This window comes from Plasmodium sp. gorilla clade G2, assembly GCF_900097015.1.
Source record: "Plasmodium sp. gorilla clade G2 genome assembly, chromosome: 12".
Taxonomy (NCBI): domain Eukaryota; phylum Apicomplexa; class Aconoidasida; order Haemosporida; family Plasmodiidae; genus Plasmodium; species Plasmodium adleri (nom. inval.).
In genome coordinates this window covers 174479-190000 of record NC_041704.1, presented here as the reverse complement: position 1 = coordinate 190000, position 15522 = coordinate 174479, and the positions used below count along the sequence as shown (strand labels likewise).

The 15522-nt window shown below is 17.5% G+C and overlaps 5 protein-coding genes and 1 non-coding gene across 6 annotated transcripts in view; 4 read left to right on the top strand and 2 right to left on the bottom strand.

Annotated features, from left to right (window-relative positions):
* The window catches only part of PADL01_1204300, a 2564-nt gene extending 2505 nt beyond the window's left edge, over positions 1 to 59 (top strand). The window contains exon 1 of the non-coding RNA XR_003699368.1: positions 1 to 59. This exon is cut by the window's left edge and continues 2505 nt beyond it. This is a non-coding gene — a non-coding RNA (uncharacterized ncRNA).
* A 1188-nt stretch (positions 60 to 1247) lies between these two features.
* PADL01_1204200 (nucleosome assembly protein) lies at positions 1248 to 3041 on the top strand (the record flags this gene model as incomplete). The annotated part of the gene is made up of 3 exons (XM_028682989.1): positions 1248 to 1271; positions 1852 to 1909; positions 2080 to 3041. The coding sequence occupies 3 exons, from the start codon at positions 1248 to 1250 to the stop codon at positions 3039 to 3041; spliced, it is 1044 nt and encodes a 347-aa protein (XP_028539212.1).
* Positions 3042 to 4347: 1306 nt separating this feature from the next.
* PADL01_1204100 (cytochrome c1 heme lyase, putative) lies at positions 4348 to 5142 on the bottom strand (the record flags this gene model as incomplete). Its single annotated transcript, XM_028682988.1, has 3 exons — positions 4348 to 4501; positions 4604 to 4853; positions 4992 to 5142. 3 exons carry the CDS (start codon positions 5140 to 5142, stop codon positions 4348 to 4350), a joined length of 555 nt encoding a protein of 184 aa, XP_028539211.1.
* Positions 5143 to 6062: 920 nt separating this feature from the next.
* Positions 6063 to 7760, top strand: PADL01_1204000 (threonylcarbamoyl-AMP synthase, putative; the record flags this gene model as incomplete). The annotated part of the gene is made up of 1 exon (XM_028682987.1): positions 6063 to 7760. One exon carries the CDS (start codon positions 6063 to 6065, stop codon positions 7758 to 7760), a length of 1698 nt encoding a protein of 565 aa, XP_028539210.1.
* Positions 7761 to 8148: 388 nt separating this feature from the next.
* On the bottom strand, positions 8149 to 11727 carry PADL01_1203900 (transporter, putative; the record flags this gene model as incomplete). Its single annotated transcript, XM_028682986.1, has 1 exon — positions 8149 to 11727. The coding sequence occupies one exon, from the start codon at positions 11725 to 11727 to the stop codon at positions 8149 to 8151; it is 3579 nt and encodes a 1192-aa protein (XP_028539209.1).
* Positions 11728 to 12741: 1014 nt separating this feature from the next.
* On the top strand, positions 12742 to 15522 carry PADL01_1203800 (conserved Plasmodium protein, unknown function; the record flags this gene model as incomplete). The annotated part of the gene is made up of 1 exon (XM_028682985.1): positions 12742 to 15522. The coding sequence occupies one exon, from the start codon at positions 12742 to 12744 to the stop codon at positions 15520 to 15522; it is 2781 nt and encodes a 926-aa protein (XP_028539208.1).

The following is a 15522-nucleotide window of genomic DNA, read 5'->3' as shown; positions in this document are numbered from 1 at the left end:
ACGTATTTTTTTAAATGGAACAAAATCGTCTCAAAAGAAAAAAAAAAAAAAAAAAAAGAAAATTAATCATATATTATTAATATAATATTATAAAATAATATATTGTATATAATCTTATAGGTTTAAAAAGAAATAAAAATATATATATAAAAATATAATATATAATATATATAATATTATTATTTTTATATATTAAAAAAAAAAACAAAAAAAGAACTATAGCATTTTTTTTTTCTTTTTTACATAATTTTACTGGGTTATTTTATTATATATATATAAATATTATATATTTGCATTACATAAAAAAAAAATATGCTCATGCTTTAATTTTTTTATATATTAATGAAGGGAAGGGTTCAAAAAAAAAATTAAATAAATTTAAAAGAAATATAATATTATATTAAATACATTTTGTATATATATGTATCAAGAATATTTATTTATTATATATATATATATATATCATATAAATATATTTTTATTTCTTTTCATATATTATGGTAATTAAATTATGGTTTATATTTATATTTTTTAAAGTCATCATAAATTCTTAGTACATAATATAAAACATATAATAATAAATAATATATATTTATATAATATTAATTTATATTATTTACATAAAATATTTTTATATATAAAAAAATGAAAGAAATACCTGTATAAAATATGCATACAATAAAAAATATATAAAATATAAAATATATATTATATATATATATATAATAATTTCTTATTATTTAAATATAACATAGTATATATATATTATATATAATAATATTATAATTATTTTATAATATAATAAAAAAAAAATATAAAAAAAAAATATATTTTTTTATTTAATTCTTTTTTTCTTTTTATAATAATAAGTTATTATATTATATATATATATTTTACATATATTTTTTTCTTTATTTATATATTTTATTTGAATTTGATTTCTTGCTTTTTTTTTTTATAAGATATTTATATATATAAATTTCTTTTTTTTTTTTTTTTTTTATATGATTACAAGAAAAAATATAATAAAAATATAAATAGAAAAGAAATCAAAAAAATAAAATAAGAGAAAGATAATCATATAAAAATAATAATATATATTAATCCTTAAAAAAAAAATTAAAAACATAATTAAAATAAAAAAAAAAAAAAAAAAATATATATATATATAAATATATATAATATAATAATAATATATAATTTATTTAAAAAAAAAGGAAAAAAGAAAGGAATCTCATTATTTTAAAATGGCAGCTAATGAAGGAAATCAAGTAATTATAACCAAAAGAAAAAAAAAAGAAAAAGAAAAAGAAAAAGAAAAAGATATAATATATATATAATAAAGAACAAAGAAAAAAAAGGCATACATAAAATGTATATGTAAAATATATTTATATTTCTTTATACAAAAATACTTATATTAATATCATGTCGATGTATCTCTTATACATATAATATATATTTTTAGCATAAGGCTTTTATATATCTATGTATATATAAAAATATATTATATTATATATATATATATATATAATATTTTTATATATATTATGTTTATATATTTAATAAGAATATTTCTTATTTTTTTTAAATTGCCAACATGTTAAATGGGACAATTATATGTAGATATATTTATATGTTATTTATTTATGTAGTCAATATAGTGTCATGCATATTTAACTAGCTTTTTTTTTTTTTTTTTTTTTTTTTTTTTTTTGTTATTATAATATTTTACATGACTGGTACATGTTTTTCCTGTACATGTTCATATAACTGATATATAAAAAAAACATGTATGCATAGATATATATTTATATATTTATTTTTTTTATTTTATTTTATTTTTTATAGCCAATTCCACCTGAAGAAGAAAAGGAAATATCATCACTTTTAGAGAGCATTAAAATTGGTAAGACATCATTGAAATTATAAATGTTTATAAGTACTTTTTTGTTTCCTAATTTTTTTGTAATACATGTATGTATGAGATAATATTTATTTTTTAATATATGCTTATGATATAATGTACATATATATATATATATATATATATATATATATTTTTTTTTTCCTTTGAAGATGATGATAAAATGACCGATTTGACCGAAGAACAAAAGGAAACATTAAAGAAGTTGAAACTTTATCAGAAAGAGTACTACGATTACGAATCAAAATTTGAATATGAGTTATTTTTACTGAGACAGAAATATCATGATTTATATGGTCCTATTTATGATAAGAGAAGAGAAGCTTTAGTAGGTAATGGTGAAGCAAAGATTGGTACACCTAATTTGCCAGAGTTTTGGTTAAGAGCATTAAGAAATAATAACACTGTGAGTCATGTTATTGAAGATCATGATGAAGAGATATTAGTATATTTGAATGATATAAGATGTGATTATATAAAAAAGAATAAAGAAAAGAAGGAAGGTTTTATTTTATCATTTTATTTTGCAACAAATCCTTTTTTTAGTAATTCGGTATTAACAAAAACATATCATATGAAATGTGTCGATTGTGATAACGAGCCAGTGTTATTACATACAGAAGCCACAGTAATTGATTGGTATGACAACAAAAATATATTAAAGAAAAATGTGGTGAAAAAGCAACATAATAAAAATTCTAGAGAAGTGAAAACAGTTCAACAAACAGTAAATAGAGATAGTTTCTTTCACTTTTTTACAAGTCATAAGGTACCTAATTCTAATGTTATTAAACAATTAAGTAAACATGAAGTTGCTCAATTAGAAATGATAATAGAAGGAGATTATGAAGTCGCCTTAACAATTAAGGAAAGAATTATTCCTTATGCAGTTGATTATTATCTTGGTATTATTATCGAAAGTGAGAGCAATAGTATTGTTAGTGATGTCGATAGTAGTTATAGTAGTAGCGAAAATAATAGTAACTATAATAGTTATGAAAGTAATAATAGTGCATACAATGATGAAAATAGTAATGTAGATACAAATGAATATGATGATAATGAGGAAGAAGAAGAAGGAGCAAAGAGTAACGAGGATCCTCTTACTTCTTAATTTGGATATCTCATCAAGAAAAATAAAACATAAATCAAAAAGAAAAAAAAAATATATGTTATATATATAAATATATATATATATATATATATATATATATTTATATATATTTCTTTGGTTTATATATTTTTTTCCATACATATATATGTATATGTATTTATATGTATTCATATTGTAAAAAAAAAAAAAAAAAAAAAAAAAAAAAAAATTAATTTTAACATAAAAACAAAATAAACATTATTATATAAATATTTAAAGTTTTATTCACATAATAAAAAATACACACACAAATAAATATATATATATATATATATATATATATATTTATTTATATGTTTTATTAAATATAAAGGGTGAATGAATCTAATGGATATAAGTTTTTATTCTGAATAATGAGAACAAAAGAAATTTCGAAGTAAATGTTTTTCATTTATAATTCAAAATATATATATATATATATATATATATATATATATATGTATTAATTGTATTTATATATGCATTATTATATATACTATTCCTTTATACTTTAAGTTCCTATATTTTATACTATATTTATTTGTATATTTTATCAATATTTATAGTTTTTATATATTTCAGTAGAAGACAAGAATATACTTGGCGCAATTTAATTATATATATATATATATGCATACATATATATTTATATAATATATATATTTTATATTTATAATTTATATTATATGAGATATTAGTATATTTTTGTTAATTCTTCCTTTTATATATTTGAATAAATTATCATATCATATCATATCATATCATATCATATCATATCATATCATATCATATCATATCATATCATATCATATCATATCTTATCTTATCTTATATTATATTTTATTTTTTCTTTTTTTTTTTTTTTTTTTTTTTTTTTTCTCATAAATATATATATATTTATTTATTTTATATAAATTAGTGTTATATGTAAATTTAACATAACTGTTAAAAAATACATGAACGATATAATCAAATTTAATTATTTTATTTTTTTTATTTTTTTTGAATGTTAATTTATACATTATAAGAAAATATTTTTTACAAAAAAAAAAAAAAGAATAAAGGGAAAAAAAACAGTTGTGTTTATATATATAGATGGTTAATAAAAAGAATATATATATATATAATATATTATTAAATTTATGATCACAATTTTTTTTAGTCCCAAAGGTTTGTTTTTAAATGTATTATTTTATTTTCAATTTCTTTTTATGCTTTCTGATTATATAGGTGTTTAAACATATATATGATGTCTTTTTATTTTATTATGATTATTTTTGTTTAGTTTTTAAAAAAGGTTATTTAAAAACTTGCAAATTTTTATATAGATAATTTTAAAATTATCTATTGCATTTTGTCTATTGAATTGTGGTCTGGCATCAATATAAATTGAGACTGCAGAATTTTTTTCTTTTTTACCATCATAGTAATCAATAATATATCTATAATATAAAAAATAAAGGATAATCATAAGTATATATGTATAAATATATATATATATATATTGTGTGAATTTCTTTTACTTATATATATTTTGTGTTTACTTGATGGTATTTCCACATCTGTCTATGTGCCACTCATGCCTATCAAAAGGTTTATTATATCCTATGAGTGTGAGCATAAAAGCTTTAATTGATAATTTTGTAGGATATCCTACAAATTTGATTAATTTTTGTTCTTTACATAGATCAAAATATTTTTGTTCTCTTTTCATTATTTTATTCCATGTTTCTTCATTGACAGCATTGTGAATTTTTAATGCCATATTTAATTCTTCTTGTGAGAAGGAGTAGCCTACAAATTATTATTACAAAGAAATGAAGATTATTAATTTTTGGGGGAATATAATTATATTGTAAAAATGTTTAAAATGAATAATATAAAAGATATATAAATATATATTACTCTTTATTTTTTTTTTTTTTTTTTTACCTTTTTTTTTTGTTGTGTTATAAAATTGTTTCTGTGATGGATAGTACCAAATTCCATTTTTTGATGGAATGGAAGACTTTTCTTTTCCATTTGAACTATTATAATTATTAATATTGTTATTATTTATATATTCTTTTTTTTGTTCATTCATAATATTTTATAATTTTATATTCTTATTCCTATAAATAAATAAATAAATATATATATATATATATATGTATATATATATTTTTCCTTTGTATGATTTAATTTTTTTTTTTTTTTTTTTTTTTTTTTTTGTAAGTTCAATCATAATATAACCTGAACCAAATGTGTTGACTGCTATTATATAATTTTTTTATTTTTTTCTCTGCTCCCACTTATAAATATAAAAAATATATATATAACTTATTTGAATCATTTGTTGATAAATATTTATATAAAATATTTATATTTATTTACATTTTATTTAAATATTATTTATTTTTTTTTTTGTTAATTAAAATATGATGTTACATCTGTTCATTGTTTTAAATAATAAAAAGGGTATTAATATATATATATATAATAAATATATGTACATTATTTATATGCCTCCTTGTATAGCTTCATGTGGTATTTTTTTTTGACATATATGTAATATATATATATATATATATATATATTTATATTCTGTTTATATTATATATATATATATGTATATTTCAATTATATAGAATTTTAAATATGAACACTTTAATATTGTTGTAAAATAAAAAAAAAAAAAATATATATTTTTTTTTGTATGTCGTCTGTTTGTTTTTTTTTTTAATTGAAAAAGAAGAATAAATGTATTAATAAAATATATATAATATATCATAAATATTATATTTAAAAAAAAAAAAAATTAATCATCTTTTATTTTGTTTTCATAAAAAAAAAAAAAAAAAAAAAAAAAAAAAAAAAAAAAAAATATATATAATTATATATATATATATACATATACATATATATGTATGTATTCATTTATATCAAATTTTTGATGATAATATTGTTGTTTTCTTTTTTTGTTTAATATTTAAAAGAATTTTCTTATGATTTTGAATATAATAAATGGCGTTAATATTTAAAGGAAATGAAATATTTGAAAATGAGTATTTAAGAAAGAAATTAAGAGAACACATTGAAAAAGATAAATTAATTGGAATACCTACTGAGACAGTTTATGGTTTAGGTGGCAATTCCTTAAGTGAGAGATCTTTAGAAAATATATTTAGAATGAAGAATAGACCAGTAAGTGATCCTATAATATCACATGTATATAATATATATCAAGCATATGATCAGTTATATCATATTAATATGTATGAAAAATATATTATTTATATATTGAATAAACATTTTTGGCCAGGACCATTATCAATAATAGCAAGAGCAAAAAAACAAGCTCCTTTAATTTTAACTGCATATACAGAATTCTGTGCTGTTAGAGTTCCAGATAATATAATTGCAAGAGAAATTATAAAAATATGTAACACTCCTATAGCTGCTCCTTCAGCTAATAAATTCCAGCATATTAGTCCTACAAATTGTTTACATGTGTATGAAGAATTTAAAAATGAAGATCTTTTAATATTTGATGATGGTCAATGTGATATAGGCATAGAATCTACCGTATTGAAAATAACAAAGTATAAGATATGTGATGAGGAGAAGAAAAAGGAATATGTATTAAAAAAAAAAAAAAATCATACGACTGACACAAAATATGTGCAACATATGAATAATATAAATGTAGATAATTGTGAAGGAGACAACCCTGTTGAGATTATAACTGATGAAGAATATGAGTCTGAATATAAAGAAGAATTACCATTTTTACGTGTGGTTACAAATTCGAAAGGGTCAGAGAGTAATATAGAAGTATATGAAAAATTAAAAAATATATTTGATCTTCTCGAACATCCCATCTCATACAATAATAATAATAATATTAATAGTAATAATAATATAATTGTTGATAAAATATTAAAATATAAATCTTTATATAACTATTCTATTAAAATATATAGAAGAGGCAAATATACAAAATGTGATATTCAAAATGTTATAAATAAATATGATCTGTTGAAAGATATAAGTGTAGAGATGTATGAAAAAATAAAATTTGAGAACTTGGATATCTTCAAAAATGATAATAAAGACTACAAATCTGATAATAATATAAATAATAAGATAGATATTTATAATAATATAAATAATAAGATAGATACTTATAATAATATTAATAATAATAACCATGTTGTAAATATTTCTTGTCATAATAATTCACATATTAATAGTGAGAATCAAAAAAATGAAGTCAGTCCAGGACTTTTATTAACACATTATAGTCCCTTTGTATCTACATATCTTTTAGATATTATATCATATAAATCTTTAGAAAGAAATGAGAATGCATGTAAAAAAATGGATCTCAATAAATGTATCTTATTAGATATAGGAGGTTCTCTTTTAAAATATGATAATAAATTTTTAAAATATATTAATATATGTTATGATCATCTTGAAGTAAATGAAAGAATAAAATATATAACAAAACAATTTTTTCTATATTTAAGACAAGCAGAAAGGTTAGCTATAGAGAATAAAGCAGACAATATTTTAATATCTATTGTTAATATAAAACGTTATGATGAAAATTATTTATCTATATTTGATAGAATATATAGAGCCGCCTCTGGAAAATTGATGACAGTATGTATTGACGATAAGGATTTGTCAGCTAAAATAAAAATCATTAATATGTAAATTGAAATATATATATATATATATATAAATATATATATAAATATATATATAAATATATATATATATATATATGTATGTATTTTTTTGTATGTATATTATATGTTTATGTATTTACTTAAATTTATAACGTGTAAACCAATTTTTTAATGAAACAAAAAAAAAAAAAAATATATATATATATTTTCAATTAAAAGTAAAAATGTTTTTATAAGTTTTGTTTTGAAAAAATTATAAAATGTAAACAAATTGACATGAATGTATATATCATTCATAAAAAAAAAAAATAAAAAAAAAAAAAAAAATATATATATATATATATATATATATATATATATATATATATACATATTTATATATTCATATATATCCTACCTTGTTTGATATTTCCTCATTTGTCGTGCATTTCATATGAAAAAGATAGTGAGGTAAATAGAGGTGATACCTTCTTTTTATTATATCTATATAATAAGAAATGATTAAAATAGGAATTATCTACAATATGAAAATCTATGGTTGAATTAATTTGAGGAATAAAGAGAATAATAAAAATGCATGATATAATACAAATAACACATGAGAATATTAAATTATAGAGTGTCATATATTTCTGTTGTATTGTAAATCTGAGTATAGCATAGAATACAAATCCAAGATTTCCTATTAATGTGAATAGACCTAAGAAGAATCCTTTATATATAGTATGAAAATAATTAATAGAAAATAAGAATAAAGATACATTAGGTATAAACAAAAATAGATAGAATATAATAGTATATATAATATATGTATTATCATATAAAGAAATATGAAAATATGATGTTGAATATAAAAACAATATAAGTGAAAAAGATACAAATGTAATTAATAAATATCCAAATAGATTTAATATTTTTAATATAATACGATGTAAATAGAAATATAAGAATATATAAAATATAAGTATTACAGAATTTAAAATTATAAATAAATCATTTATTTTATAGAAATTAGAAACATTCTTTATATCATATATAAATATATTATATATAATAAAGAAACTAATATATAAGAAATTAAATAAAAAATTTAATATACATAATGATATAATTAAATATTTATGTGCATTTAATGTATAATATAACCATTTCATATATATTTTAAATATATTATTATTTTTAAGATATTCTTTATATTCTATAAATTCTTTACTATCTTTTATTTTTTCTATAAATATATTCTCTTCTGTATCTTTAATAATATTACAATTTAATATATGATTATAATTTATACATGTATTTGAACATAATTTTTTTTCAGATTCATTCATATTTTTCTTTTTTGATCTTTGGAAATTATTTTCTAGTAATTCATCAAAGGAAAGATCTTTCATAGAATCATCACTTGAAATATTTTTTTTTTTTTTTTCTTTTTTTTTTTTCTTTTTTTTTTTTTCTTTCTTCAATGATTTGTTATTTTGTATATTGTATTTTGTTTGTTCTTTAAGATATTGTCGTTGTTGTCGATGTTCTTGTTGTTGTTCTTCTTCTTCTTCACTTGAATCGCTACAATTATCGTCTTGACTATCATGAGGGCTACTACTCTGGCTGCTTTGATTTATATGATTAAGATCCAATCTTATATCTCTTTTATTATAATTACTATTATTATTATAATTACTATTATTATTATAATTACTATTATTATTATAATTACTATTATTATTGCTTGCTTCATTTTTTATGTTTTGATTGTTGGTATATATCATGGAATCATTTATATTTTCATCATTTCTTAGGATAAAAGACATATTATTCTTACTATTTTTTTGGTTGTATGAACTGTTATGTGATATGTTAGCTTGAATATCTTCCAATGATTTGCAATCATTTTTTTTTTGCGAATAAAAATTTTGTAATATATTTTTTTGAATTTCTAGAACGGGTATATTAAGTTGATTACAGTATTTGTTTAATATGAAAATATTTAATATATTTAAGAAGAAGCATACTGCTAGATTTATTTTGTATAAATAAAATATATTTATAAAGACATTAAGATAAAATAATGATCGAATAATAATTAAAGATATGTTTTCTAAAATAAATATTAAGCATACTGCTTTAGTTTTATATTTAGAGTTAATATTTTCTGTGATAATTAAACATAAGATATTATTAATACCTTTAATAAATAAACCACTGATACAAGTAATAATATAAAAAATAATTTTATAAAAATATAGAATATAATTTTCTTTATTATTAATATCATTATCTTCATCTGAATATTGAGATAATAGATTATTATTATTATTATTTATATTGTTTTCATATAATAATGCTGTTTGATTATTATAATTTTTATGTTTTATGATATTATTATTTATGTATTCGACACAACGTTGAATACTATATATATCTTGTTCATCATAATTATATTTATTATTATTATTATTATAATTATTGTGTGTGTGATTTGTATTTTCTTTATTGAAACAATTCATTTTTTTAAAGATTCTATATATATTTATCATTTGGTTAATACATATTTCTTGTAGATTACTTATATTATTATTAATTATAGATGTAATTATTTTAATTTTTTTGTTTCTTAAATTATTTGAAGTATGATTAGATGTTTTATTATTATGAGTATTTTTAAGAATAGTAACATTATCGTTTTCAAATTTATATGCATCATTAATAATATCCATCAAATTATTATTATTATTATTATTATTTATATTATTTTCTATACATATTTTCATAAAACTAATAAATGTATTATCATTTTTTAATATATATTTCTTATTAATACTTTCTAATGTTTTATTCATTATATCTAAAATAATTTGTTGTAATTCTTCTTGAGATATTTTATTTTTAATATAACCCTCATCATAAATATTTAAGTTGCTATTTGCTTGTGTAATAATATCATCATCATAATATTTTTTTTCTTTCTTATTTTTATTGTAGTCATTTTTATTTTTAAAATATTTTTCATAATAATTTATATTATAGTTAGGATGATAAACAAAATTATCATCTTCATAATTGTACTTATCAATTTTTTTATTATCATCATTATATATATCATTATATGTATCATTATATGTATCATTATATGTATCATTATATGTATCATTATATGTATCATTATATATATCATTATATATATCATTATACATATCTGTGTTAATATTTTTATATGTGTGTGAGGAATATCCCACTCTGTTGTAGCTCTTTTTATTTGTTTTTTTCTTTTTATTATTTATAATTAAATTGTTTGTATTATCAATCTGATCATTATTAATATAATTATTTTCAACATTTATATTTTCATTTCTTCCAACATTATTTAGATTAATATAAAGATTATTCTTATTATTAGGATGATCATTAAGATTGATGTCTCTCTTAATATATTCATCATTTGCTTTTATATCTTGTTCATAATTTATTAAGAAATTATATACATCTTTATAATTAACATATAAATTATTATTACTACTATAAAGATTATTATTATTATTATTATTATTATTTTGATTATTTGGTTGTTTGTTTTGATTATAATAAGTATTTATATTTGTATGAGGCTCATTACTATAAAAGAGTAAATCTAGTCCCTTCTCATTTCCATTTGTTGCAGGTACTCTATCATAAAACAAAAAATAGGATGTCTTTATAGTAATAAAAGAAACAATAAAAATTATAAATAATATAAAAAAAGATATATTTAAACATATTTTTCTTCCATATATATCTGATAGAAACCCAAGGAATAACCCCCCTAAACCTTGTAATATAAAATAATAAATAAAATACGTGTTACTAAATTTTAAAGGATACACACACACTATATTAATATACCATGTATATACAAAGAAACAAAAATAAGAGAATAGCAACACTTTCATGTGGGTTCTTGATTTAATATAACTGTTTTTTGATTCAACAAGGCACTCATGAAATTTATTTTCCATATTTGTCGGTTGTATGTGTATTTTTTAAAAAAAAAAAAAAATAAAATAAAATTTAAATATTATATATTATATATACAAATATATTATATATATATATACTTGTGTGTTTTTATATCTGTTCAATATATATATATATGTATATACATATACATATATTTTAATCTTAAGAGCAAATTATAAAGACAAGCAAAAAAATAAAATAAAAAAATACATACATAATAAATATAAAAATAAATATATGTATATATTTATATATTGACAAAAAGGGGTTAAAAAAAAAAAAAAAAAAAAAAAAAAAAAAAAAAAATATATATATGACAAAGGTGGATATATAAATATTAATATATATATATTTTTATTTATTTATTTGTATGTTTATATGTGAATATTTTATTTTATAAATAAAAGTAAACACTATCTTTTTATGATCATTTTATGATAAACCATATATATTATCAATACAAATAATGAGATAGTACATTATGAAACAAAACAAAAAAAAAAAAAAAAGAAATTAAATATTTAAATAATTAAATAATTAAATATATATATATATTTATAAATATACATATTTTTCCTTTTGAATAATTCAAAAAAAAAAATAAAATATATAAGATTATAATATATATGTATACACATAAAAAAAAAAAAAAAAAATATATATATATATATATATATATATGTACATATTTATTTATATACCTGTTACGACATTTTTATAATATATAATAATATATATATATATATATATTTTTTTTGTGTCATTTCTTATATTTGTGAGGAATTAATATAAAGTATTTATCAATATAAAATATAGAACATATATGTAACATATCATTATATAAAGAGTATGATTTAATATTTATCTTATTATCCTTGTTCTCATATCTTTGAGAATTCACACATTTTATTATTTCTTCTATTTTATTATATATATATATATATATATATATATATATATATTTATTTATTTATTTTTTTTTTTTTTTTCCCATTTAAGTGGTGATGAATAAAATGAAAAAAAAAAACAAGAACGAAGAAGTAAGAAAAAAGGTTGAGAATGCAATATTCATAAGTAAGAGCTACAGAACATGTGATTATAGAAAGGGGTGTGAGAAAGATAATAATGATAATGATAAAATAAATAAAAAGAATTCTTGTTTATTTATTAGAAAAGAAATATTTGATCATGCCATAATATATACTACCAACAAAATGGATGAAAATAACTTATTAATATATTTAAAACATTTTTATCAGTATTTTAAAAAAGAAAATACAAATAAAAATATAAATAAGAATAGAAAATATTTAAATGACGAAATATATATAACATTAAATGATTGGATTAGATATAATGAATTAATTATTAGTCAAGAAAATAATATACATGGTAATATATTTACAATAAATATTTGTAAATCCTTATGGATATTATTAAGTATCACTGTTCAAAGTGTGAGGAAAAAAAATAATAGTAAAAATCAAAAAACTATATTTAATACACCATTTGAAGATTTACATATACATAAATATAATCATAATGATAAAAAAAAAAAAAATGAAAGTGATGATGAAGTGGAAAAGACGGACAGGTATGTTATGGGCAAGAAAAATAAAAAGGAATATATGAAAGAAAAAAAAGATAATTTTCAAAATGATTATCATAAATTGTATGTAAGTAATAATTTGTTAAATAATAATCAAATTAATCATGATAACATAAAAGTGAGTGATAACATAAAAAATAGTCATTGTGGTCAATTCCAAATTTGGAATGAAGACTGGTTGAATGAAGAGATTTGTATTGAACTGGTTATATTTTTTATAATATTACAATTTTTAAAAAATGATAATACAAAAAAGATGTATGATAAAAATTTGAGTGAAGATTGTTGGCCTAATATAAGAGACAGTAAATCTAGTGTCTTACATGTTAACAATATTGATAATATAAATAAAATGGAAAATAAAAACAATGTAGATAATATGAATCAATTGAATAATCTTAATCATGTGAGTAATCTCCATTGTGGTCATAAAAACAATTCCAGTTGCTCCTTTATCAATAAATCTAACTTGTGTGATTTTTTTCAATTCAATGGTAATAACTACAAAGATTTTTTAAGAAGATATTTAATTTGTTTTTTTTGCTGTACTGATATTAATAATTCTATAAGTTTAATGAACATGCCTTTATATTTCAAACGTTATCATTTTTTACTTTTAGATTTTATTCTAGAGACAAATAACCAAAAGAATGTTCATGAAATGTATTTATTACATAATGATCATAAAATATTATATAAAAGTAACAATATTTTAGATTGGCTACTTGATAATATATGTTGTTATGATTTAATTGATTCCATAAATAATAATGAAAAATTACAAGATATAGAATCGTCATCCATATGTTATGTAGAAGCAGAAGATAAGGAGAGACGGAAAAGGGTTAGTATTTATAGTGTTGAAGAAATAAATAAAGATATATATGAAATAAAAGATATATATGGTAAAAATATTTATATTAATGATGATAAAAATATTGTAAATATAATTAATTGTAAAGAATGTAATATATTTTTTTTTTGTACTATAGAATATTTAAAAATAAATTTTTGTGATGATTGTTATATTATTTGTTTATCTGTAGAAATGATAACAACATTATTTAATTGTATTAATATAGATATACATTTGGTAACTAGAAATTTAAAAGTAGAAAATGTTATAGATACAAATATATTTGTATATACTGAAACAAATATTATAATATTTGGTGATACAAGAAATATACAGCTAGCTCCTTATAATATATTAAATACAAAACAAAAAGAATGTTTAAACAAATCTAAAATTTCATTTACAGAGAAGAACTGTGATTTGTTTGCATTTCCTTTGAAATGTAAATTGAATTTATTGAATATTTCATTTAATAATTTAATAAATACAATGAAAGCTCCAAATTATTTTTCTATATTACAAATTAATAATGACAAAAATAAAGTGACCATAAACAAAGAGAATAATACACATCAAAATGATAATATGAATAATAATAATAATAATAATAATATTTTGAAGGAAAAAGAAAAAGGTAGTAATACACAAGATCATAATAACCCTAATAAATGTGTATCTTTTAATGGTATCAATAATATATCTCATACATTAAGAGATCATAAAAAAAACGAATCATTCCATTTGACTAATAAGTGTATTGAAAATACAAATAATTTATCATGCTCTTATACAGATTATGTGTATTATCTTTTAAATCCTTCTAATTTTTTTTTAATTGAATTTTCTAACAATTTTTCATATAATACAAAGAAGGATGTAAAAGAAGATGAAGAATATAACGTGGATAATATATATAATAAATTGAATATATCAATAAATAATGTAAATAATATACAAGATAATATTAATAAATATATATCTAAAGAGGAAAAGAGTATATATGGATGTAGTTTTCAGAATATATGTTTACAACCACATATGAGTAATTATATAAATAATACTACACAAGATAATTTAAAAAATAATTTAGATGATAAATATGTTTGTCTATATTTACCTGAGGTATATAAAAATGCTATAGAAACACAAGATGAGCATATTATAAATTTTTTAAATTTTATGAACAGTATAAATCTTACAAAAATACAAAAACAAAAAATTATGAAAATATTAATGTTTAAGTTGTATGAATATATTAAAAGATCGAAGAAGACATATAGGATGTTAAATAATTTAGTGCAGCGGGAGCAAGAAGGGACTATATTATGA